The sequence below is a fragment of the Nomascus leucogenys genome, chromosome 20 (assembly GCF_006542625.1).
Source record: "Nomascus leucogenys isolate Asia chromosome 20, Asia_NLE_v1, whole genome shotgun sequence".
NCBI lineage: Eukaryota > Metazoa > Chordata > Mammalia > Primates > Hylobatidae > Nomascus > Nomascus leucogenys.
The window spans coordinates 33,835,312-33,861,743 of record NC_044400.1 but is presented as its reverse complement, the minus strand read 5'-3'; the positions used below and the strand labels follow the sequence as shown (position 1 = coordinate 33,861,743).

General features: G+C 46.2%; 2 protein-coding genes across 3 annotated transcripts; one reads left to right on the top strand and one right to left on the bottom strand.

The window, feature by feature from the left end:
• Positions 1-398: 398 nt before the first annotated feature.
• On the bottom strand, positions 399-2,265 carry LOC115831944 (CASP-like protein 4A2). Its single transcript, XM_030801493.1, has 2 exons — positions 2,143-2,265; positions 399-2,095 (listed from the first exon to the last, which is right to left on the bottom strand). The coding sequence occupies exons 1-2, from the start codon at positions 2,263-2,265 to the stop codon at positions 1,526-1,528; spliced, it is 693 nt and encodes a 230-aa protein (XP_030657353.1). The 3' UTR covers positions 399-1,525.
• On the top strand, positions 1,556-26,016 carry AMMECR1L (AMMECR1 like). 2 transcript variants are annotated; one of them, XM_030801161.1, is made up of 8 exons: positions 1,556-1,765; positions 3,269-3,378; positions 13,333-13,777; positions 16,220-16,330; positions 16,651-16,765; positions 18,077-18,167; positions 20,640-20,736; positions 22,455-26,016. In XM_030801161.1, exons 3-8 carry the CDS (start codon positions 13,371-13,373, stop codon positions 22,564-22,566), a joined length of 933 nt encoding a protein of 310 aa, XP_030657021.1. In that variant the 5' UTR covers positions 1,556-1,765; positions 3,269-3,378; positions 13,333-13,370; the 3' UTR covers positions 22,567-26,016. The 2 variants fall into 2 exon arrangements, with proteins under 2 accessions (XP_030657021.1, XP_030657022.1); XM_030801162.1 differs by lacking the exon at positions 16,220-16,330.
• The last annotated feature ends 416 nt before the right edge of the window (positions 26,017-26,432 follow it).

The following is a 26,432-nucleotide window of genomic DNA, read 5'->3' as shown; positions in this document are numbered from 1 at the left end:
GGCCTCAACAGCAGATAAGCACATCAAGTCTGTGACAGGAATTAAGAAGACCGCTATAGAATTTTTTTTTTAAGTCACCTCCTGTTTCACAAAACATAGCTGTCTCTTCCTCTTCGTCCTCCTTGCCCATTCTCTTTGAGAAGTCCAGGTCCAAGAGGCACCAGACACTCAATTGACTAGGGTTTTGCTGCCTATAGGTAATTATGCTAAAAGTCTGGAGTACTAGATCTTATGCTCGCATAATTATGCATTCTAGAGCAGAAGGTTTTTGCTGGAAAGCTTCACTGTTAGATATGATTTGCATTTTTTACTAGATACTTGTCTTTGGTCTTTGAGGACAAACATATCAAGGATTCCTTTGTGCATCAACAGAAAAGCAAAACACAAAACAGCCTATATGTGAGCATGGGGCCGTTTTTTAATACAAGAAAGACATTGCTCTAGAACATGGCTCGCCTTTGCTTCAGGGCCTAACAGTTTATTTTAGCCATAAGGGTAAGGGAACAGGTCAGAAATGACTTTTAGTGTAATCCTATCTGTAATTAAAAATACAAATGCTGTCATAAGATCAAATGTTATCAAAAATCAGTATTTAAAATTAAATTTACCCCCAAATTTCTCTCAAAAAAATTTGTAATGTTCTTTTTGAGTGAAGCCTTTGCCCTGCTAGAGCTGAAGAATGTGATCAATCGGCTTGTTGAATAATCCTGCACAGTAGGTATTCCGCTGAAGCCAACTCTAGCTGGGGGCTTGGGAGCGAAAGACACAGATGGGGCCCTGCCGCCCCTCGAAGAGTCGGGTGGGCGCGCCCGTCCCCGGTGCATCAAGAGGCTGGCCCGGCCAGGGGCGAGCGGCTGGCACCGAACCCCGCGCACCTCGCCGCGGACGGGGCTGGGCCGTCGTCGGCTCGATTTAAGGCTGGTATCCAAGGCTGCGGCCGGTCAGGCGAGGCGAGGCGAGGCGACGTGAGCGAGGGTGGTTAGGGAGAACAGCCGCTGGCAGCCCAACGCTGGGTGGCTAACGCACGACGGTGCCCGGCAGCAACCCGGCGGACAACCCGACCCGGATCCCGAGCTGCGTCGCGGACCATGCCGCGGGCCTGTCCCGGACTACGACTCCCGGCGGGCTCTGCGACCGCTCCGGGGCGGCCCAGTGTGCACTGCGCCGGCCAGTTTGACGGCCGGGTGCCCTACTCCGCTAGCTCTGCGCCCGGCCAGGGACGCTGGCCTTCTCGCGGCTTTCCCCCGATGTCTCTCTTTATTCCAGCTGCCTGAAACTCGGCCCCACGAATGGCAGGCAGCGTCCAAAATTCAACCCCGTAGAGCCAGCACCAGCCAATAAAGCGCACGGATGAAGGCCACGTGACAGCAGTGGGCCGGCCCTCTGGCTGAGCCCTGATCTCTATGGTTTCCGCGGATCGCTAGAGGGAGTGTGGTCCACTGGAGGACTCCCTACATTCTTCCTCCATTACCTCACTGCCTCCGGTGGCTGCTGGGATACCGGAGGACTCGGGTCCCGGCTCGACTCAGTCCTCCAGCCGCCCGGGGAATACCTCTAGTTCTTCCCGGCCGCCGCCGCCCCGCCGCTTCCTCCTCCGCCCGCCGGCCTCCTTCGCCCCGCCCCGTCCGCGCAGCGCGTCCGGCCCGCCCGCAGGCCAGCTTCTCTCAGGAGCCCCCACCCAGGCGCATGGCTCCATGAAGCAGGAGGAGGAGGCAGAGCGCGAGAGGTCCCGTCCGCCCCAGCCGCGTCTGGGCCAGGAGAAAAGGTGGGAAACTCGGGCTGCGCCGCGCCCTTCTCCCCGCTGCCGGGCCAGGCCTCCCTCGGTCCGCCGCCGCCTTGCCCGCCGGGCCTGTTCTCGCCGGGGCGGGCAGTGGGGCCGGGAGGAGACCCCGCGATCCTGGGGCAAGGGTCCCGGGGCAGCGTGGGGGAGGGGTCCCGGGCGGCGGGCGGGGGGCCTCAGGCCATATCCCAGCGGAGGGCAGGGGGTCGGGAGGCACTGCCGGGGAGGGGCGGGCGGCGCCGTGCCCCGGGCCGCGAGACTCGGCTCCCGCTCCTGGTCCTTGTCTGCACTCCCTCCAGGAAGCAGGCTCGCTCGCTGTAAAGTTTGGTGGTCTCCGGCGCCGCCTGGTGGCCCCCACCCACCGTCCCGCCGCCCCCTCCCCCGCCCGGCGTCTGGATTCCACCCCCGCGGCTCGGCCCAAGCTGCTCTACCCGTCGCTCCATCGTCTCCCCAACTCTCCAGCGCCCCGGACCCTCTTTCCTCATACCCTCGTTTCTCACCTTTCACCCTCTCCCTCGGCCCGCTTTTCCCCTCCCCGCTCTGGCCTGTCGTTTTCTTAACACTCTTCACACGCGCGCTTCCTCCTCCTCCTCTTCTCTTTTTCCCACCCCTACCCTTGGGCCCTCCTTCCTTAACCTCCGCTGGCCCCCCATTCCGTGATCCGTCCACCTGACACTCTGGGTTTCATGCCTCTCTCTTTCCCAGGCTGTGGGTTGTGCCCTTCACTCCTTGCCCTCCTCCATTCCCTGTCCTGATCTGAACTCCTCTCCTTGCCACGCTCCCTCACCCTTATCCCTCTGGGCCTTATCCTCTCTCACTGCCCTCTCCTAGGATAGAGTGGGTGGGGCCTCTCCCACCCACAGGAGATGTAAACAGTCTCCTGTTTACTTACATCTTTGGGAGTAGCTCAATTCTCTAGTAGTGGGGAGAGTTGGTGAAGAGATCAGGAAGAGATTTCTTCGAGACTGAGAGTAAGGATGGATGACTCTTAGCAACAGTGACCCTCTCCTCCCGGCGTAGCAAGATGGCCTGCCCTCAGGTCCCTGCCTCTGGCGTGCTGTCCAGTAATTCTTCAGTGCTGTCTTTGCAGAGGATTGGGAAATTTATTTGTGTTCTGAAACCGGCGGAGAGCCTTTAAATGGTCTCTTCTGGCCTGAGAGCAACTTTTGCTCTGCATCTGTGGTGGGGAAGTTTTAATGTGCGTCTCATGCTCGAGTTCAGTAAATAAAACCTTTGATTCTCAGTGTCCTCCCTTCTTGCTGATGACGCTAAGGATGAGATGATTCAGGGCATGGGACTGCACGGCTGCCTCAGATTGAGAGTTTGAAAGGTTTTGAAATAAGGAGAGCCTGTTCTCTAGCTATTTGCTGTGCCCGCCACCCCCCCCCCCGAAATTGCTCTGTCGAGTTGTGGTTTTTCAGAAACCTTATCTATCTTACCTCTGCACTACCTGGGTGTTTGTTCACTGCACCTGCATTTCCGTCTTAGGTACAGGAAGAAGGAATGGAATCGGAAGGAAGAAAATTCATTCCAGAGACAAAATAGCTCCCCTCCTCTGTTGTAGCTGTTCCTCTGGCAATACAGACTTTCTGCTTTCAGTGAGTATTATCTTGGGCATATTTAGAGTAGAGCATCGTTGTAGTTTTTGATTTTAGGCATGTGCTAGGATTTTGGGATGTAGGTGTGTTTTGTTCATTTGTATTTTTCTACTTCCATGAGGGGGTCCTAATGTTGATGAAGTTTTTCCGCTTGTTCCCTTTTAAAATAATTTAAATATGCAAAGGCAAGTTTGTTTTTCATACTCCCATTAGAGTGAGCTAGGTGGTGGCGTGGCATGATCTTTCCTTTATATTTCTAGTGTGTAAGGTCTGGCTCCCCACCCTTCCCAAATTAGTTTCTCAGTACAACCAAAGAGGTTGTCTTAACTTTGAGGGTAATTAACTCAGAGGTTAATGCAGTTCCTGATCAAAGTCAATTATTGGTTCTCTTTTCTATAGTTTCAGTCCTGAGAGACTTTGGGAACATTTTGTCCTAAATTTGCAATAGTGATGATATTTTCTTGAAAATCCCATCACAGATTTGAAAATAATTAAAAATTTTCACTGTAAACTTGAAACAAAGTTCTGGGGAAAAATTATGACTGCTGTGCCCTCTTGAGTTGATTAATGATAGTATGCTAACACTTAGGAGAGAGTTTTCAGAGTGTTTCACTTCTTGGTGAAGCCTCCCAGCCCCTCTGAGGGACACAGGGGACAAACGTTTTTATTTTACAAATGAAAGAACTGAGGCCCAGAAAAATCTGGCACCTTGCTACAGGTCACATAGAAAATAGAGGGGAGATGAAAAAAGTTTTGACTCCTAGGTACATGTTTTTCTTTAAGCTAAGTTGAAATGAAAATGTATAGTTCTGGCCAGGCGTGGTGGCTCACGCCTGTAATCCTAGCACTTTGGGAGGCTGAAGCAGGTAGATAACGAGGTCAAGAGATCAAGACATCCTGGCCAACATGGTGAAACCCCATCTCTACTGAAAATACAAAAATTAGCCAGGCGTGGTGGCACGTGCCTGTAGTCCCCAGCTACTCGGGAGGCTGAGACAGGAGAATCACTTGAACCCGGGAGGCGGAGGTTGCAGTGAGCCGAGATCATGCCACTGTACTCCAGCCTGACGACAGAGCGAGACTCCGTCTAAAAAAAAAAAAAAAAAAAAAAACTGTAGTTCTTTATGTTTTTAAAAATCTATAAAGCTTAAAAACAATTGTTGCCAGGCATGGTGGCATGCATCTGTAGCCCCAGCAACTCGAGAAGCTGAGGCAGGAGGATCGCTTGAGCCCTGTAAATAGCCACTTCAGCCTGGGCAGCATAGCAAGACTGCATCTCTTTAAAAAAAAAAACAAAAGTCTGGGCACAGTCACTCATGCCTGTGTAAATCCCAAAACTGGGAAGCCAAGGCAGGAGGATTGCTTGAAGCCAGAAGTTCAAAACCAGCTTAGTCAACATAACGAGACCCCGTCACTACAAAAGGAAAAATTTTTAAAAATTAGCCAAGTGTGGTGGTGCATGGCGGTGGTCCCAGCTACTTGGGAGGCTGAGGCAGGAGGATCTCTTGAGCACAGAAGTTCAAAGCTGCATTGAGCCGTGATTGTACCACTGCACTCCAGCCTGGACCACAGAAGGAGACCCTGTCTCCAAAACAAAATGAACAATTGTATAGGTATATCTGTGATTTGTGGGGGAAAATTTTCACACACCAGATGTTTTGGATGTGTGTATGATAGGGGTTTCAAAAATAAATGATTATTTGGTATGGTTACCAGAATGTATGTGGGTTCTTCTGACTGTTTCCTGGAATAGTTTCATAAGTAGGACAGAATTATAGCTCAGGTGCCATTTCAGTACCCATAATGTAATTATTAAATTGAATTTCAACTCAACTCTGTGTCACAAAGGAAACAACAGCTTGTTCTCGTCTTTGAAAAGCTTGATTTGAGCAAACATCTAAATGCTAAATGATAACAGAAGAAAATCCAGAGAGCCCCTTTTTCTTGGCCTTTTTCCCACCTCCCAAATTTTTATGAGATTGTGCCCCCGAATAAGCTGTTTTGAGGCTTGTCTTCAAAAGGTGAATCTAGATTTTTCCCCCCACCTTTAGGCTTTTCTAGATATTTTAATCTGATGGTTGTGTGAAACCTAACTACTTTGACAACAGTTTTTTTAATTGGTATTCAATATCTATCAAGATGTCTACAATAATAGTATATTTAGCAAATTTAGTCTCTTTTTTAGTGTTATGTCTGTAAGCTTAAATGAGGACTCTAGTGGAATAAAACTGTACAACTCTCAAGGCAGCCAAGTATTTTTCTCTGTGTTTTCTGGCATCTCAGAATGAAAAGAAACCGTGGATGATTTATTAGAAGCCATTGCTCTCCAAAGAAGGAAACCATCAAGGTCATGAGAGTAATAATCCCATGTTAATAATATGATCTTTTAGATTACAAGGTCATTCTCAATGGAATTGTATTAGGAGGGCATTATTTCTCTAGAAATTGTAAGCACTCAGAGCTGTGTTATTTTTATAACCAACGCTACTTGTATCAGTGGAGTAGGGAAGTATTGGTAACAGCAGACACTTAATAGATAGTAGTTATGTGCCACAGAACTGCCAGGTGCTTTTCGTGTCTTTCACAGCTCACAAATAAACCTCTGTGGTAGCAGGAGCCCAAGTCCACAGAGATGTGAAAACTTGCCTGAGTTGCGTAGCTGGTACGTGGCAAGTCAGACTTGGGATCTGAGCTGAGATTGTAACCTCAAAATCTAGGCTCTGTACAGTCAGGGGAGCTGCTCTGGGAAAATGTGTGTTACTGTTTTCGGTGGACTTAGTAGCCTTGGAAGGGACCTGCAGTGAGAGAGGAAGGTCCTTTTGCCCAGCCAGACACATGAGTGAGGGCATCATCACATCTTCGTGTCAATAGCAGTCTCAATACCTGGTTTGTAAATACTAGCAGTGTATGAGAAATAGTTTAAAGTATTAATCCCTGAAACCACAAATGGCCACCCAGGCAAATAAACTCTGCAGTGGGTAGTTCTGAAAGTGCTCCATCATTCAAAAAGGAAAAAGTAATTCTTCCCAACTACAGTTTAGATTGTCTGACCTATCAAAAGAAAGCCTTGAGCCACCTCGAAGTGGCACCTGAAGCCAGTTCCAGAACTGACAGCTACTGGTATGTTTTAGCAAGGACAACAGCTACCAGCATACGTTGGACCAAGAAGTGAATTTAGGTGATAGTTGACCTAATTTTTAAAATGAATTATCCACGGTGGCTATCCCTTTTGCGATGAATAATTATTAAACTATCCCTTGGTTTGGGCTGAACAGAATGGAGATTGTTGATAAGAATAGGCACTTGTAATTCAGTCAGTCATCCTCAGGTTCTGTGATACTCCACTGTCAGCAGGCAAACAAATAAAATTATTAGATGTGTAGATAAGATTGTTGGTGACAATCAGCAGTGTGTGTGTGTATACTGTATGTAGGGCACCATGTTAGGTGCCGTGAAAGATGAAACAGATGCCCTGCGGCCTCTCAGGCTCAGGGTGATGCCGAGTTCAGTGCTGGCTGAAATTTTTAAGTTGTAAGCTGCTCCAAATAGCAGGGCCAGTGCTCAGCGTCCCCACAGAGAGGGAGGAAGAGTCACTGAGTGGCCCTTGTTGTGGGCCCTAATGAAGTTCAGGGCCCCCTTGAGTGTGTACATCAGGTGGAGAAGAGAGAATGTCCTGCAAGCACAGGGCAGATGAGGACGCCGCAGCATCACTGAGGAAGGCTGGTGACTTTAAGCACTAAGGGCACACTTTATTTGACACCTGCGAGGTTAGGAGGTCTTAAGAGGTAAAACAGTGGTTGCTGTGATTTCTGCCAGCTTTTTGTTGAAGTATGAGTATTATTTCCATCTGGTGGAAACCTAATTTTAACTAACTTATTCTTATTGGTGGTCTTAATGGATGAACAGGAAGAAAAGGGGGTTACTACTGCGGACTCTCACCATGGCCCTTGAGCTGAGCTTTGTACAAGTAACCAGCTGAAGGCCTGGAAGGGTCTTGGGTATATATACTTTTATAAAGCAAGGGTTTTTACACCTGATTTCAAACTTTTTTTGTCTTTTTCCTTCCGTTTTTGTGGAGAATGGGGTCTTATTATGTTGCCCAGGCAGGTCTCAAACTCCGGGGCTCAAGCTATCCACCTGCCTCTGCCTCCCTAAGTGTAGGGATTACAGGCGTGAGCTCCTGGCTTCGCTTATTTCAGATGAACCAGCTTCACAGTAATGTGTACTGTGCTCGCAGTACCATCTTTGGTAGTTTTTATAAAGTTTGGCAGGGAAGTTCGGCGGGCACAGATTTAGAAGAGGTAGAGTATGTCATTAAGTGGAGCATTTGTTTTTAGCTGATCAGACAGATAGTCTGATCTATTAGAATGCTATTATTCTGAAGTACCTTACCCGGTACTCACAAAGCCAGGCTGCTGGAGGACCAGGTGTCTCTTGATAACTGTAGGGCAGTGCTGAGAGCTGAGTTGGGAACTACTTAGCTGTGATAAGATACCTACATTGTTGGAATAGGACTAGAGAATCTCGAACCTAAAGAGAAAATTTTGATGAAATTCGTTGATAGCGGTTGATGTTTAAGAAGCCTTTGTTTATTACCAGCACCTTGGTTTACTTTACATTCTTTGCCTCTAGTTGTTATATATTAGGCCATTTTTGCATTGCTATAAATACCTGAGACTGGTAACTTATTTTTTTTTTAAAAAAAGGCTTAATTGGCTCAGGGTTCTTCTGCAGGCTGTACAGAGAGCATAGCAGCATCTGCTTCCGGGGAGGCCTTGGAGCTTTTACTCATGGCGGAAGGCAAAGCAGGAGCAGACACATAACATAACGAATGCAGGAGCAGGAGAGAGTTGGGGGGAGGTGCCACACACTTTTAAATAACCAGATCTTGATGATCACTGTCATCACTATCAGGAGTACAGCACCAAAGGTTGGTCCTAAATCATTCATGAGAAATCCACCCCCGTGATCCAGTCAGCTCCCACCAGGCCCCACAGCTAACATTGGGGATTACCATTCAGCATGAGACTTGGGTGGCAACAAATATGCAAACTATATCAAGTTAATATTTGCTTTTTGTTGGCAGATAAGTAAAATATTGGCCCCCTCAAAAACCTGCCTTAAATAATTCCGTAGAAGGATGGGAGGTGGAGAGAGTAGGTCATGCACAGAGGTATAGATGAAGTAAGATTGGCCATAGGTTGGAAATTTTTAAATATTGGGCTCATTATACTATTTGTGGAGTATACTATTTTCTCCACTTTGTTCATGTTTGAAATTTCCCATAGATTTGAATTTATGGAATAAGCTTTTAAAGAAATGCCTTCTAATATATTTTTTTATGCAGAAAATACCTAACTCTGCTTTTGGTCACTAAAACTCAACTGCGACTGTCAGTTGAATTGGTTACTTAGTGGCCTCCAGAGAAATGCTTGGGTCTAAAGGGCCAAAGATTGTGGTTGGTTCTGTTCATTGCAAATCATAGTTGGAAGATGTGGGGGAACTGTAAACACTAGACATCAGCTGTGATTATGACCCACTGCAGATCAGTGATTGTGTGTTGCGTGTAGGCAGAATCTCCTAGACTTGAGTTCATCTGCATTGGTATGGTTTGAAAATCCCTTCTGTTGCTCTGTTCTGGGATGTTTCACCAGTCAGGTGGCTGATACCATCTGGAAGAGAAATGTCTGAGTTGTTGCCTCCATCTCACGACATTTAGCTTTTCCTTCAGGTGTGGTTTGGTGTAATGAGAATGATGAAAGGTTTTTTTAGCTTTTGCATTTTATCCTTTCCCTTTGATTCTTTGAATTCTGAGGCTCTAGAGGTGCAGAGCCTCAGAGGCTTGTTAAAACACCAGCTCTCTGGGAATGCGGTCCTGCTGCTTCATCTGACCTGTATCTCTAGCTCGCTGCCCACAGTTGCACACAAAGTAGAGTCAAGTGAGAACTCAGGCCGGTGACACCCATCGTGGATTCAAATGACCCTGGATGAGGGGATAATTTTCCAGGTGATGGCTGAGATGTTGACTTTAGGCTTGGTTTTTCATATTGTTTTCCTGGCTCCATTTTTGTTGGCAAGATTCTATAAGCTGTTAGATTAGTTCTTAACATACCCTAGAATTTAAATTTTTATTTATTTATTTATTTATTTATTTATTTTGAGACAGGGTCTTGCTCTGTCACCCAGGCTGGAATGCAGTGGTACAAACATGGCTCACTGCAGCCTCAACCTCCTGGGCTCAAGGGGATCCTCTTGCTTCAGCCTCCTGTGTAGCTGGGACCATAGGTGTGTGCCACCATGCCCAGCTAATTTATTTTATGTAGAGACAGATGTCTCACCTTGTTGCCCAAGCTGGTCTCCAACTCCTGGGCTCAAGCCATCCTCCCACCTTGATCGACCTCCCAAAGTGTTGGGATTATAGGTGTGAGCCACCATGCCCAACCTAGAATTTAATTTTTTTTTTTAATCCTGACCTAAAGAAAGAGACTGAATCCAGTGGATATTATTGGCAGGACTCATTCTTTCTTGTAGTTCCAGGCCATACAGCCTGATACATAGATTGCGATCTAAATCCTAGCTCTGGCTCAGGTGCGGTGGCTCATGCCTGTAATCCCAGCATTTTGGGAGGCTGAGGTGGGCAGATCACCTGAAGTCAGGACTTCAAGACCAGCCTGGCCAACATGGTGAAACCCCGTCTCTACTAAAAATACAAAAATTAGCCATACATGATGGCATGTGCTGGTAGTCCCAGCCACTCAGGAGGCCAAGTAAGGAGAATTGCTTGAACCTGGGAGACAGAGGTTGCAGTGAGCCAAGAGCACGCCACTGCACTCCAGCCTGGGCGACAGAGTGAGACTTTGTCTCAAAAAAAAAAAAAAAAAAAAAAAAAATTCTAGCACTGCCACTTAGTGGCAGTGTGGACGATGTAAAATGTAAAATGATGGTAGCATCATCTGCCTTGTTGAGTGCTTTACAGGATTCAGTGAAGCCCTGTTTAAAGAGTGTGTGCTCCATACAAGCTCTGCTGTAAGCCCAGAGTGCACAGCCAAGTACTGGCCCCCCAGGAGTTGCCCTCCTAGAGAACAGTGGAACAAGAACCCAGATGATAAAAGCAGCTAAAAGTACTGATGCTTAACACATACTAGTCACTGTTTTAAGCCCTTTATGTACGTATACATATATATATATATTTTTTTTTTTTCTTTTTTTGAGACAGAGTTTCACTCTTATTGCCCAGGCTGGAGGGCAATGGTGCAATCTCGGCTCACTGCAACTTCCGCCTCCAGAGTTCAAGTGAGTCTCCTGTCTCAGCCTCCCGGGTAGCTAGGATTACAGGCATGCGCCACCATGCCCAGCTAATTTTGTATTTTTAGTAGAGATGAGGTTTCTCCATGTTGGTCAGGCTGGTCTCGAGCTCCTGGTGATCCGCCCACCTCAGCCTCCCAAAGTACTGGGAATATAGGCGTGAGCCATGGCACCCAGCCTCTTTACATATGTTAAACTCATTTAATTCACCTAACAACCCTAGGAAGCAAATACTATTATTATTCCTGTTTTGAGGAAACTGAGGCAGAAAGAGGTTAATCATGGAGGAACCAGTATTTGAGCCCAGGCCACCTGGCTTTGGAGGCAGCATTTTAAAAAACCAAGACACTCTGCTTCCCCTCTCAACAGTCCAAATAAGACAGTGACATCCATGGTCAGAAACAGTGTAGTCATTGGAGGTTTTATTATATTGAGTATATAAGATTTTCTCAAAAAGAAGCCAGGTGTGGCTCACACCTATAATGACAGCTACTGGGGAGGCTGCAGTGAGAGGATCCCCACCACACACTGCACCGCCCCCCCACCACCTTTTTTTTTTTTTTTGAGACAGGGTCTTGCTCTGTTGCCCAGGCTGGAGTGCAGTGGCATGGCCATAGCTCACTGCAGCCACAACCTCCTGGGCTCAGGCAATCCTCGATCTTTAGCCTCCCGAGTGGCTGGAACCACAGACATGTGCCACCATGCTCCACTAATTTTTTTTACTTTTTGTAGAGACTGAGTCTCCCTGTGTTGCCTATACTGGTCTCAAACTCCTGGGCTCAAGGAATCCTCCTGCCTCGGCCTCCCAACATGCTGTGATTACAGGCATGAGCCACCGTGTCCAGCCAGTGGGTGGGGGTCGGGGGGGAGCAGATCCCTCCCTTGTGGCCAGGAATTTGAGACCAGCCTTGTCAACATAGTGAGACCCCCATATCTCCAAAAAAAAAAAAAAAAAAAGATAGCTGGGCATAGTGGTGCATACCTGCAGTCCTAGCACTTTGGGAGGCTGAGGCGGGAGAATCACTTGAGTCCAGGAGTTGGAGGCTGCAGTGAGCTGTGATTGTGTCACTGCACTCCAGCCTGGATGACAGAATGAGACCTGTCTCTTAGAAAGAAAGAGAGAGAGAGAGAGGGAAGAGGGGAGGAGAGGGAAAGAGAGAAGCCCCTATTTCAAGCAAGACATGAGAATGTACAAGCTATCATTCTTTGGCCACAGAGAGCTTTGATCTCAATCAGAAATGCCCTAGATGTGTATTTTGTTATGGATCAGCATATATGAAGAACATAAATAATCCTTGTAAAATGTTTATATCATTCAACGTAAAGTGACAAGTTGTTTAGAAATAATGGCATTGCAAATGGGTTTGTAAATATTTAATTTGAAATTTAAAAGGTTGAAGTATTTACAACTGAAATACTATTTGTAGATCAATGCCTAAAAAGATAATTATATGACATGTCCAAATCACAGGGGAAAATTTAGGTAGGACAGTGCAAATCTGTCTTCTCTCTCTCTCCCTCCCCCCATTCGCCCTTCTTTCTCTCTCTCTCTGGCCAAAACAATAACATACAGTGACTTGACAGAAAACTTAGTTTTCTGTACTTAGAAACTTCAGTATTGTCAACATTGAAATAACTAGGCTCTGTTTTCCTGATTCTGCTGAGGAGTGACACTTTTCAGACAACAGAGAGGACCTTAGTTGTGTTATGGCTATACATTTTTACCGCGGGCTTTTAAAGAAAAAAACAATTAAAAAAAAAATCCCTTCTTTCCCTTCACATCATCAGCTGGGAGGAGGCTGTGGCTCCCCAGCCCATGTGACACCACATTTTGTTAAGCTGGGTGGCTTTGTATCTGTCTGGCTGGCTGTGACAGGGCAGAAACTGCCACCTCACAAAAGGGCTGTGAAGCGTGGGTCATTCATGTGAATAAAGGTTTCTGCTAGGTTGCAGGTTTTTTGAATGGGGTCTTGAAAGGATAGGGAGATGTATAGAAATTGGAGTGAGTTCAGAGGGGAACCAAAGAGAATGAGGGGGCTGGAGGAGGAGAGCTGCAAAGACAGAAAGGTGGGAGCCTTGTGTTAGAAGACGTGCCCTCTTCAGAGTGACAGCCAACTGCTTTTCATCCTTGCTGTGGTTTGGGGCTGAAAGTACGAAGATAGATTGTAGTTGGTGATGAGGAAAATACAGAAGGATGTGGTTAACAAGGAAAATCATGAAAGTTCCTCTGGAGTTCTTTAAAAATAGGATGGTTCAATTTGGAGCCTCTAAAAAAGGTAGAGACATCATGATGATGAGTCTGACAGGTCGTGCTCAGCCCTCCAGGCAGTCTGGAAATGTCCTCAGCCAGCTTCACGCTGGCTGCTGCCCCGCCCTGTCTTCTGCCCTGGGGACTCTTGGGGAACAGGGTGCTGCTTGGTGCCTGCCTCCATCCGTGGTAGTCATCTGGAAATTTTATGGAAAATAAAAATTAGTTCTCTTTTAGGAAAAGGTTAGGGGTTTCTTCTCCTGGTCTGTGACCTGGAGGTTGAGTGGGAGAAAGAATTTGACAGCTCTTAGCTGGTCCATGCAGACTGTCTCTCTTTGATGTTTTTTCCTCTCCTTTTAACTAACCATTCAAATTAATGCTTAACTTCTCATTTTGGTTAGGGTTCTGCAGCATTCCAGACCTCGAGCACTGAATCAGGATGGGAAAAAGACGTTGTGTTCCTCCACTCGAGCCCAAGTTGGCAGCAGGCTGTTGTGGGGTCAAGAAGCCCAAATTATCTGGAAGTGGAACGCACAGTCACGGGAATCAGTCCACAACTGTCCCCGGCTCTAGTTCAGGACCTCTTCAAAACCACCAGCATGTGGACAGCAGCAGTGGACGGGAGAATGTGTCAGACTTAACTCTGGGACCTGGAAACTCTCCCATCACACGAATGAATCCCGCATCGGGAGCGCTGAGCCCTCTTCCCCGGCCTAATGGAACTGCCAACACCACTAAGAATCTGGTGGTGACTGCAGAGATGTGCTGCTACTGCTTCGACGTACTCTACTGTCACCTCTATGGCTTCCCACAGCCACGACTTCCTAGATTCACCAATGACCCCTAGTGAGTAAAGCACATGCTGGGGGCACTGAGGAAGGCATGGTGACATCTTTCTGGGATGATTCTCTTGAGAGGGTCTGCTGCTTGGAAATCTTTATTATCATTTGAGGAAAGGGTAATGGGAAGAGAATGATTAGAAATGTCCAGACAATATTTAAAACATTCAGTGGATTCAGTAATGGAAGGGAGCAGTTCACATTTGGAGGAGGCTGTAGGCTTGTTGTTAATGTTCTGGAAATCAAGTGATTTCATTCTTGGCTCTTCTGTTGGTTCACATGGCAGTGGGTAGGTCATTTAACCTCTCAAGTGGGGAAGTCACACCATACCATTGGGGACCCCCACAGTGTTGAAGTCCAGGTGAGTTGGAAGTCTGAGGCCCAGGCTGGAGACGAGGAGCTCTCATTCGTTGGGATCTGTGATTTGCTTAACAGGGGTCCCCTCACCTTGTTCATGACAAATCTCTTGGTAAACCTGTAGGGCCACTCACATCCCATCAAGACAGTCAGAATCTGCTTCAGTATTTTTAGTTCAAGATTCTTTGTTGCTTGTCCCAAGCCCTCTACTGGTCTCAGTGACTTAAATAAGCAATATGTATAAAGTAAACTGAAGAAATCCATGCTAGCATTTTCTTCTTCCTCAGAATTGGAAGCCGCTCTGAGCTGGCTTTGAAGAGCATTGCTGTTTTTTTATTTTTGTTTTGGGGGTATGCTTTTGGAGTGTTCACTGATATGAGGTTCATTCCTCAATTGTGGGTTGCCATACGGAGACTGCAAAATCTTGGCTGGGGCATGGAGAGGGTGTGAAGAAAAAGAGCCTCTTCCCTTGGGAGACCTGTCAGGTTGGCAAATCACACACACACAGAGCGAAGGGGAAGTTGTTCTCTGTGAGTGTGTCAGAGGAGAGGAAGTGTGGAGGGAAGTGTGCTCCGTTTTCTGGGAACTGTCACCTGAGGTAGCATGGTTAGAAACACCTGACTGAGCAGGTGGAGGTCGCAAGCCTGAGTGAGATCCGGGCTGCCCCATGGAAGAACAGGTGGTGGCGTGGGTGTTTAGGGAAGGGTTAGACTGTTGCATTCAGGGCTTTGCATTTCCATCCTGCAGGCAATGGAGGCCTTGTCTTGAAGGATTTTTTCAGTAGGCTTTGGGGATGCAGCTTTAGCTGGTGCTGTGCAGGTGCTTTATTGGGAGGAGAAGATGGCTAGATGGGAGAGCTGCTGTGGGGCCCTTTGTGACAGTGATCAAAGCAGATAACTTTGAAAACTTAAATTGCCTCTAGAAATGATTAACTCAATCTAAGAGGTAAGGACATTAGAGTGTGGAGGGATTTCAGGAAGAGGGAACAGGCCTTGAAACCTCTTGCTAAAAAGTCTGTCACTGTCAATCCGATATAGCCTTAATGAAGTGTGACTTTGGCCTAGAAACAGAAAATGGCAACTCTGCTAATAAAAAGGTTCCTTGGCTGGGTACGGTGGCTCATGCCTGTAATCTGTAATCTCAGCACTTCGGGAGGCTGAGGTGGGAGGATCGCTTGAGCCCTGGAATTCAAGATTAGCCTGGGCAATATAGTGAGACCCCTCATCTCTATTTTTTTTTAATCTTTTTTTTTTTTCTTTTTGAGACAGAGTCTCACTCTTGTAGAGGCTGGAGTGCAGTGGCACAATCTCGGTTCACTGCAACCTCTCTGCCTTTCAGGATCAAGTGATTCTCCCACCTCAGCCTCCCGAGTAGCTGAGATTGCAGGAGCCTGCCACCACGCCCAGCCAATTTTTATATTTTTAGTAGAGGCGGGGTTTCGCCCTGTTGACCAGGCTGGTCTAGAACTCCTGACCTCAAGTGATCCGCCCACCTCGGCCTCCCAAAGTGCTGGGATTACAGGCATGAGCCACTGCACCCGGCTTTTTAAAATCTTTTTTAAAAAATTAAAAAATGTTTTTTGAGGGAACTTTTTTTTCTGAAAATTTGTGAGTGGAAATATTTGTAGTTGTCAGGGGCAGACATGATCATGGAAGCAACATGGGTTTGCAGATGAACAGGGGGCTGTGCAGGTGAGGTGTGTCATCATGAAAGACAGAGCTGGGGAGCATGGCTACCTGGATAAATAGACTTAGGGAAGAGGAAACTGGAGAATTCAAAGGAAAAGTTGAGTCTTGGGCAGAGGAAGAGGAAAGTAGCATGTAAATTTGGCGGCAAAGTGAAGTAAAGCTGTCAGCATGGAACATGGGAACCACTACACGGAGCCTTTCCTCATGCTGCCTTGTAGGTTTCCTATTTCCAGCCAGGGGCTGTGCCATTTTCAGAAAGGCAGAGAGTCCTTCGGGTAGCTGGCAAGTCCAAAAACAGGGATTTTTGGCAATAACAGAAATGAATAGGGACAAAGCCAAAAGGTTTTGTTCTTATCCATGATTAATTTGGGGCTGGAGAATGTTTTGTGTTTTGCTTTTTTTAGTCCGCTCTTTGTGACGTGGAAGACAGGGCGGGACAAGCGGCTTCGTGGCTGCATTGGGACCTTCTCAGCCATGAATCTTCATTCAGGACTCAGGGAATACACGTTAACCAGGTAATGACACCAGACATTAAGAACTGTAGATAAATTGGCTAGAATCAGAAATAGCTGCCTGACTTTATTTCTTCTAAGTGATGTATGTTGAGCTTTCTCTTTTTGGTAGTCAGGAAATGTAAGGGGCTTAATCTGGTGAGTCAGTTATCAGTTCAAGTACAGACAGTTAATAGCATCGAGTTGTTTTTAACATGTTAGTGTTGACGAACAGTAGATACTCTCTGCATAGCTCAAGATTCATAAATATGTGGGCTCTATGGCACCTGATATTGGCTCCTGACTCCAGAGCAGCCTTACCTATGTTTTCTGTCCCCCTCCAGTGCACTTAAGGACAGCCGATTTCCCCCCCTGACCCGAGAGGAGCTGCCTAAACTTTTCTGCTCTGTCTCCCTCCTTACTAACTTTGAGGATGCCAGTGATTACCTGGACTGGGAGGTGAGAACAGCCGCATTTGGAACTCTGCATCTCTCGTTGCATTTGGGTTCGGGTTAGTACATGGCAATGTATCTCCTTCATTGAGAGAGAGGGTATAAGAATGTGAAGACTGAGTTTGGAACCAATTGTGGGCAACATAGGTGACAGAAGAGGTGCTGCTATATACCAGGAGTAGGCGGAAGTGTCAGTGGAAAGGCTTCTCCTCGTTCTCCCTAGTCTGCTTGGTTTACATCCTTCTCCCATGTCTAATAAGAAATAATGGCGTAAAAGAAAATATTCCAGATCCTTCTTGGCAAGCCCTGGAGTAAAAGTTTTTGTTTGCTTGTTTTTTTTTTTTTTTTTTTTTTTTTTTTTTTTTTTTTGAGACGGAGTTTCGTTTTTGTTACCCAGGCTGGAGTGCAGTGGCGTGATCTCGGCTTACTGCAACCTCTGCCTCCCGAGTTCAAGGGATTCTCCTGCCTCAGCCTCCCGAGTAGCTGGGATTACAGGTGCCCACCACCATGCCCAGCTAATTTTTTTTTTTCTTTGAGACAGAGTCTCGCTCTGTCGCCAGGCTGGAGTGCAGTGGCACAATCTCAGCTCACTGCAGCCTCCACCTCCTGGGTTCAAGTGATTCTTCTGCCTCAGCCTCCTGAGTAGCTGGGACTACAGTCGCGTGCCACCACACCCAGCTAACTTTTGTATTTTTAGTAGAGATGGGGTTTCACCGTGTTAGCCAGGATGGTCTCAATCTCTTGACCTCGTGATCCACCTGCCTTGGCCTCCCAAAATGCTGGGATTACAGGCGTGAGCCACCATGCCCAGCCATTTTTATTTTTTTAGTAGAGATGGGATTTCACCATGTTGGCCAGCCTGGTCTCAAACTCCTGACCTCTGGTAATCCACCGGCCTTGGCCTCCCAAATTGTTGGGATTACAGGCATGAGCCACCGCGCCTGGCCAAGTAAAAGTTTTTATTGGGAATCAGATGTGAAGGATCATGACCCCAGATAAAAACCTTGTGGCATGCTTATTTAATGGGATAGGGTCAAGGAACATATTCACAATTCCTGGATGAGTTACTTAAAGAATTCATTTCTCCTGCCTTCATATTCTCAGAGTTGGCTACACATACTCTCGACCCTTCCCTAAAAGCAGAACTTTCTTTGGCCTCTGTACCTCCTGAGATAGAGTTAGTCATGAAATGCAAGAAGGTCTCCCTTTTCTAGGCCTGTGTTAAGCTGGTCAGGGAACAATGTTGATTTATATGTGGGGACTGAAGTTCCATTAGAGTAAGTAAATGCCATTTACTTGGTTGTACTTTTTTCTATAGGTAGGGGTCCATGGGATTCGAATTGAATTCATTAATGAAAAAGGTGTCAAACGCACAGCCACATATTTACCTGAGGTTGCTAAGGAACAAGGTGAGTTGGATGAATGGGATTTTAATGACAAGTATCATTCACAGTGGTGCCAGTTAAAGGGCAAGAAAGTGAAGTCTGTCATCTTTCAGCCCAACTGCAACTAAGAATGAGGGCCTTTCCGCCTCTTAATACCTGTCAAATTCCTATAGAACCAAGGGTAAACTTCCAAAAAGGTCTAGGAGCTGGGAAAAGAAAAAGGGTAAATCGTTCACTTACTCGCCTAATATTTCAAACACCTCTTTTCAATGAATAGTTTTACTTCTTGGCCCCTTGAACTACAGTGGCAATTGTAGCAAAATACCACCAATCAACCTGACCATATTGTAGAATTCAGTAGGTACCGAACTTTGGATCACAAATCATTAAACCATATTATACATGGCAAAGGGTGTAAACATAGTCCCTACTGTTTTTTAAAGAACTCAGTAGTCGGCCAGGCGTGGTGGCTTACTCCTAAAATCCCAGCATTTTGGGAGGTCAAGGCGGGCGGATCACAAGGTCAAGAGATGGAGACCATCCTGGCCAGCATGGTGAAACCCCGTCTCTACTAAAAATACAAAAATTAGCTGGGCGTGGTGGTGCATGCTTGTAGACCCAGCTACTCAGGAGGCTGAGGCAGGAGAATCGCTTGAACCCAGGAGGCAGAGGTTGCAGTGAGCCAAGATCGCACCACTGCACTCCAGTTTGGTGACAGAGCGAGACTCCATCTCCAGAAAAAAAAAGAACTCAGTAGCCTATAAGTTCTTCTGCTGGGGACGTTAGAGGTAGGGTGGATCGAGCAGATTTCCTCTTTAGAAGAATATCTAGAAGGGCACCGTTACATGCTGCTTGTGCATTCTCTGATGCATAGTGCAGTTTTCCTTCTTTCTTGGAACTAGTCTGTTTTTGAAAATAATATGTGAAACACAGTATTTGTTGGGTATGAGTCTAGAATAGAGAAAAAATACCCAGTGAAGTATATATCATAAGCAAACATGGAAAACGATTGCCTGGTTGGTTTTTATTTTGCTTGTGCTTAAACTTTTTCAAAAGCAGTGTATATGTGGCATAAAAGCAAACCTTTTAGCCACCTCTTTTAGGTCATAAACCTAACACACTCTGTACAAGGAGGCGTACCATGTTTTGTAATGGGGAGGTGTAAATAATAACTTAGGTAAATAATCAAATTACTCTTGCCATTTGAAAGTTGGTTGGAAAAATAAAAACTTTGGAGCACCTAGCATAGTAGTTTAGGGGATTTTCTTTGGTTTCTCAATTTGATGAAGTTGGTTTTACTGTTAAGAATGAGGCTGGGCACGGTTGCTCACGTGTGATCCCAGCACTTTGGGAGGCCAAGGTAGGTGGATCACTGGAGCCCAGGAGTTCAAGACTAGTCTGGTGGTGAAACCTCGTCTCTACAAAAAATACAAATTCAGCTGGGTGTGGTGGCACACACCTGACAGTCACAGCTACTTGGGTGGCTGAGGTGGGACGATCACGTGAGCCTGGGAGGTGGAGGTTGCAGTGAGCCAATATCGTGCCACTGCGCTTCAGCCTGGGTGACAGGAGTGAGACCCTGTCCCCCAAAAAAAAGACAGTGCAAGAATAACACAATAGTATACACATGAGCAACTTTCCTGCCCTTCCTGAGGGAACAGCTCCCTCCTTCCTTCCTTCCTTCCTTCCTTCCTTCCTTTCCTTCCTCTTCGTCTTCCTCTTCCTGTCTTTCCCTTTTTATTTCTTCCTTAAGACAGGGTCTCCTCCTGTCACCCAGGCTGGAGTGTGGTGGTGTGATCCTGGCTCACTGCAGTCTTGACCTCCTGGGCTCAGATGATTCGCCCACCTCAGCCTCCTGAGTAGCTGGGACTACAGGCGCATCCCACACGCTTACTTAATTTTTGCATTCTTAGTAGGGATGAGGTTTAACCATATTGCCTAGGCTGGCCTCGAACTCTTGGGCTCAAGTGATCCTCCTGCCTCAGCCTCCCAAAGTGCTGGGATTACAGGTGTGAGCCACCACACCCAGCCAGCTTCTTTCTCACTGTCAATTTTTTACCATAGAAAACAGGACTCCAAAAGTCATCAAATTGAAGGAAGGTCACACAAAGGAATATAAGTTGCAGAATTTAAATTCCTCTCTTCCCGCAGAGCAGCCTTGGGTACCAGCACTAGGCCAATAGGCTGGTCTAAGTTGGAACCATGTTTGTTCCTAGATAATTATACTGGGGTAACATCTGACAGGAAGGACGCAGGAGCAGGGAACCTGGGGACAGCCATTATGGCATGTGTCGGGCTATCATCTCATGTCTCAGAGTCTCCACAGGACTGGCAGACAGACTGGGCGCCAGGTACGTGGGGGTCAGTGCCCAGGGCTTCCTCTGCCTTAGCAGACTCGGCTGCTTCTCGAGTCCCATTTCTCTTGCACGGGCCATGTGAGAGCATGCCTTACTCTTGCATGTGCATTGACCTCAGTGTGGCCTCTCTCCTCCTCAGACTGGGATCAGATCCAGACAATAGACTCCTTGCTCAGGAAAGGTGGCTTTAAAGCTCCAATTACCAGTGAATTCAGAAAAACGATCAAACTCACCAGGTAAGCCATTGTCTTGTTTTCCTTATCATTTCAATTTAGTTGGGGTTGAATGGAGGATAATTTTGATGGGATGGAGAAGAAGTGTTCTCTGTGAATGTCCCTAAATCAAATAAGTGTGGGTGAAGTTGAAATTTTGAGGAAGCAGTGGCAGCAAAGGCAGAGACTCTCCCAGCATCCTGTGCGTCTCCACAGCTGAGCTGGAGCGAGCACAGCTGAGCTGGGGGCACAGTTGGAGCAGGGCAGGTCTGCCCTGCAGGCTGTGGATGGCTTTGCCAGACCCACATGGTTGGGAGGCTGAGGGGGAGACTGAGGTTAGGAGACAAGGCTCTCTCTGGAAGTCCAGAGTCAGTTGAGGTGCCGCTTTCTGACCACACATGTAGTCAGGCGGCAGGAGATGCAGGAGAGTCAGAAAATGCTTTTACAAAAAGTTAAAAGGAAATGCCTCTCATTTGTGGGGAATACTTCTAGGAGGAGGCTGCCTAGTGTAGTAGAATGCAGATGGACTTGGAGTTGGGATCCCAGCTCAACATGTACTAGCTGTGTGACCTGAGCCAGTTATTCTACCTCTCTGAGCCTGTTCCCTGTCTGTAAGATGTGAATGATAATACTTTAGAGTTGTTTGAGGCTGTGCTAAGGTAATGTATGGAAAATTTCTAGCCTGGGGCCAGTCAACGTAGGTGATCAGGAGATGTTAGTTCTCTTCTCATCCCTGTTGAAATCAGAAACACTGAGAGGTTTAGCTTCTATGGGCTTTTGTGGGCCTCTTTTGGGCCCCTCATCTGTAAAATGCTGAATAATCATATACTAATCTCACAGGTCTGTTTGGAAGATGACCCAGTGTTTTTTAAATGCTTTGGATTCCAAAAATTTTTTAAAAACAACAAAAAACTCTTCAAATACAAAGCATTATTATTATTATTATAATTTATTTGAACAGCCATTTCCCTGTCAAAATTCAGGAATAATCACCTTGCAGTGGAGGAGTGATTACAGTGGGAAAGAGATGGCTCTGGGTAAGGATTGTCACACCCAGCTCCTGTGGTCTGTAGTAGGCTCCATAGGTTTGTAACACCCCATGCTTCGCATCCTGACTCATGGCTCTTTCCAGAGCACAGCCAAAGTGCTATGAATTCTGTTCTGACGACCCTGTGATATGGCATATTCATCTGGGGAGTGAGACCTATCCTATATAGCCCCAAGGATCCTTTAACCTGCTTCAGCAGACTTTAACCCAGAATTAGGTATCTGTGTCCCTTTTAGTTATAATAACTTGTTTGTTGCTCTTATGCAAATTGAGGTTGCATTTCTGTCAAATGTATCACATTTACTCTGGAAGTAGATGTGCAGTTTGCACTGGGTTTTGGTGCAGCCATCTTCCAATCTGCCACCCGTGTAATTTGACCTTGAAATTCTTCATCCAGACCCCAGTAGCGGATTGCTTACGAGCAGCCTGATGATAAGCACGTGTAGTGTTTCAAGGTGGGATGTGCTGAAACACATTCTCAGGGGAATTGTGATTGTGCTTTTTCATCTTGTTCATTTGTAATAACAACATTGTTTTCTTGTGCTGTCTTTCATTTTCTGTAAGTAAGATTGCTCTTGGTCTTCCATTTTATTCTTTCAAAATGTGGAATAAGCTTTTGGTTTTTCTCTGCTGAGTGACTTTACAAAATGAAGCGTTTGGGGTTCCTAATACCGTTTCCTGTTTCCTCATACAGGTACCGAAGTGAGAAGGTGACAATCAGTTACGCAGAGTATATTGCTTCCCGACAGCACTGTTTCCAGAACGGCACTCTTCATGCCCCGCCCCTCTACAATCATTACTCCTGACACACGGCTGCATGACCAGTCCCACCCCCCTGTGGCCACCAATGGCTATGACATCATTGGAGCAGATGCCTCCTCTTCCTGGTCCAGTTACTTCTATTACTGCACCATTTTATGATGCTAGCTTCCGTTGCCAAGTCTGCCTCCCGGACTGAGGGAGGGTAGGGTTACCTTGAATGAAACAGAACTTGAGGGGCCCAAGCCTTATCTCAGCCTTTCCTCAATATGGGGTTCCGTTGGATTGGGGCTCCTCCATGACTAGTGGGAATTACTGTGGGTTCAGAAGACCCTTGTCTGGTATTTGCCACATGGGTGTTGGCCACACGCTGGAAGCTGAAATTGATGATCCCTGAAGGTTGAACCCACACACACCCCTGCAGCCTCCCCAGATGAAGTAGGTGTATTCCCCTGGCAGTCTGGGCAACGGAGACCAAGAAACATTTTTAGGTTGTTTTAAATTCCTTTTTTTAAACTTCCAGTTTATTGCGTACCAAGAGTTGATTACAACCTCCATGCTTCATAAGCGGACGCCACGTTAGGGTTGGACGTGGGCACCACGAGTCCTTTGAGGCTCCTGGAGAGAGACCCACATCAAGATCGGAAGCCCTTTGGGTGGCGTTGCGGATCTCATTGCTCAGTAGGCCGTGAAGATTTTCATCCTCATCCCACTCTGAGTTGGATTTTCTGGCACTCTTCCTGCATTAAGTCTCCTGATTACTGAACAGAGCTCTGTCGTGTAGCCTGCTGAGGAATGGAATGGAGATGCCCACAGGAGGTCCTGATGTCATCACTGCACGCAGGTGTGAGAGGAGAGACCTCTTCTGCACCGCCCGGCTACCTCACTCCTCTGCTGGTAGCAGCGCCTATGCTGGACCTAGGTTCTCAGAAGCGTAGATGTGCAAGCGATTGAGTTGGGCTTTAGGAGGACACATCATAGGAGAGAATCCAGGGTCTGTAAGCTGGTTTTCTTTTCAGGTGACATCCTGAGGGGCCTGTAAGCAGGGGAGCTCCTTTTTCTAGTTTGCCTGTAGAAGTGGGAAGACTGTCGGTGTTTCTGTCCTTTACAGGACATTAGGAAACAGTTGTGTAATTACACAAGGTGGATCTTTATCTTGCCTGACATGCTGGGAATCTTCACCCCACCAGGGCAAATTTCCAAATAGCTTATTTTATTCTAGGTCTTTCAAACTTTCATGTGACATATTTCCTTTCCCATTGTTGCTGATTTCCAAATCGCTGTCAGCAATTTTTTCCTCTCTCCTTGCCTATTCTTCACTCATTTGGTGGCAAAGTTCGTAGAACTAGGGGACTTGGAAGATGCTTTGAAAATATTTTTACAAAGGCACTGCTAAAATGATTCACAGGGAGAGTGGCCAGTTGGAAGAAGGATCCTAAGGATGTGACACTGGTTTTCAACAACATGCTTAGAGAACTCTTGAAGTAGATTGGGTGTCAACCCAGTGAACATAATGTTTTTATTTAATTTATTTTTTGAAGTTTATGTGGTGATGGTGTGGCTTTCCGAAATGGGCAAATATTCAAAAGATCTTTTGCGTTTTCTTCTGCCAGGAATGGGGAAGGGGAGCGGGGACACAATCTGAGGAAGGACACCTGTGCTGTTCTAGGCATCGCTGGCAAGTTTGTGGGAAGGGATGGGCAAGGGTGAGTGGGTTTGCTCCACACCGTCCTGTGCTGCTCGAGAGGACCTGGGATGTGCGAGGGAAACGTGGGTGACGGTGCCTAGGCTGCGGCCCTTCACTGCTGTGCTGGGTTCCTGCAGCCTGCTACGTTTCCCTTGGCAATGTAAATGAAGATGGAGGGGTCGTTTCATGATTTCCTGCTGCTGAGAATAAATGTCTTGTTAAAAACATGTGGCAACGGTTACTCTTAGGTGCCATGGATCGATGTCAGGGTGGTCAGCTCTGGACTAAGCCACCCACCTCCAATTTGTACAACAGTATTGATACATAGGGCTACACTCATTACTGTTCAAGTGTTCTATGTTAAAAGTTGTGTTTAATTTCTAAAGATTAAAAAAGCAAAAAAATTGGTGCTAAACCTTCACCCCTGAGCACGCTCAGTGAGACTGGTCATGCAAGCATTTACAGTGCCATGCTCCTCAAGCTGATTTTTTCTTGTAGAAATGTTGCCCTATTTGTCTTCTCCAATGTATGGTATGTTATTTTATTTTATTATTTTATTTTATTTTATTGAGGGGGGTAGGATACCTGCCATTTAAGAAAATGAATAGAAAATTTTAAAACCCAAGAAATGGGAAAAAAAAAAAAAAAAAATCAGTGCACAAGAATTGGGCTGGTTAGGCCCAGCACCACACTGAAGTGAGCTCAGTGGTTTTTGGAGTGAAGAAGCCTTACTCCCTGCACATTCCCTCATGCTCCCACACAAGTCCAGCAATGGAAATGCTTGGGTTCCTCTTGCTTTGTCAGGGGACTCAGGAGCCGACCAAGGGAAACCATTTGGCCCCGTGAGGAATGGGCATTGTCAGTATCCGTCCTGAACGGGGCCTAGTCAGGAAGCGGTCTAGAAGTGTACGGTCATGGTCGCCTCATGAAAGTGTGTAGCAGGTGGCTCTCAGGAAAAATACCAAGTCTGGATCATCCATGTGGCAGCTTTGCATAGGGAGAGGACAGCTCTGAACTGGAACTGAACTGCCTTCTCTGCGCGCTTGACCAAAGCAGTGATGAGGGTGGCCAGTACCTGCGGTGTGCGTGGTAGGTTTAAAGAAAAGGGAATGTTTTCTGCTGAGTGTTTCCTTTGTCCTTGGGCTGCTTGAGCTGGACAGTAGGTAACCACTGTTTTCAAGGACCAGCCCAACTTCTCTGGCTTGGTTCGGAGTTCGTTTCATCCCTAGCTGTGAGTGCCTTTTGGTCTGGAAAGTTGGCTTGTCTCATAATACCCACAGCTAGGACATTCTCTCTGTAATTACGAATTGTCCTTGTTTTACATTAAAAGAGAATGTCTTTGATCACTAGAGTTTGTTGGTGTTGGATTATTTCCACTGTGAGATTCTTAAAACTTTTTTGCTTCATAATAATAAAACAACTCATTAGAGACCCTTTCAACATGAAAGGTTTGTAGTTGAGACATTACATATATTTTATTGTTTATAATAAAAGTCATCTATACAAAAGAAGTCCTGGGTGTTAATATTTTGCACAAAATCTGTTTTCCATGATGTGTTGACATCTACAATTTCACTAACTGTTGACGTTATTTTCTATTGAGATTCTGGAGCCTAGGGAGCTATGTGTTCTTTTTGTTCATTTCGTTCTTAACTTCCCTGAAGCAAGAGACTATATGGCCTTCAGTGCAAAGACTTCAGACCAATTCTTTGTATTACACTTGGTTGCCTCTTGGCTATATAACTTCTGAGTGCAAATCATTGAACACTTTAACGAAGTATTGTAGAGAATAAATCATAATGGATAAAAATTGTTTTGTCCTGCTTTTTCTTTTTTAGCCATGTGACTTGATTTATATGGAATGGTGGTAACAGTTGTTTTATTTTTGAAGACAGGCAACAAGATAGTGTTCGGTCAGCTTGGATATTTTGTGTGGTGCTCGTGACCCCACCCTTGTGTATATTTTTGTGGTTGGTGGCAATGTTACTGGTGTTTCGGAGCCAAGTTCCATGAGCAATCATTCATTAGCCCTTTTAAGATTTGGGTTTTTCCAGACAGGTTCGTTGTTTTTGTTAGATTTTCAAATGAGACTGACCTTACCAAAAAAAGCCAAAATCTCTTGAAGAGGAAAAAAACACTAAAATATAATATAATTTGGTGATGTTAATTAATTCAAGCAAAGACCCTGGGACATACTGGTGCAGTCTGACTTAACCAGTGAAGTTT

Excerpts from the sequence above, each read along its gene's own strand:
- LOC115831944 (XM_030801493.1), bottom strand. The coding sequence starts at position 2,265 with ATGAGGAAAGAGGGTCCGGGGCGCTGGAGAGTTGGGGAGACGATGGAG. Across the intron at positions 2,096-2,142 it reads GGGGAGGGGGCGGCGGGACG|CGAGCGAGCCTGCTTCCTGG; the intron begins GTGGGTGGGGGC and ends CAAACTTTACAG.
- AMMECR1L (XM_030801161.1), top strand. The coding sequence starts at position 13,371 with ATGGGAAAAAGACGTTGTGTTCCTCCACTCGAGCCCAAGTTGGCAGCA. Across the intron at positions 13,778-16,219 it reads AGATTCACCAATGACCCCTA|TCCGCTCTTTGTGACGTGGA; the intron begins GTGAGTAAAGCA and ends TGCTTTTTTTAG. Across the intron at positions 18,168-20,639 it reads TGAGGTTGCTAAGGAACAAG|ACTGGGATCAGATCCAGACA; the intron begins GTGAGTTGGATG and ends TCTCCTCCTCAG.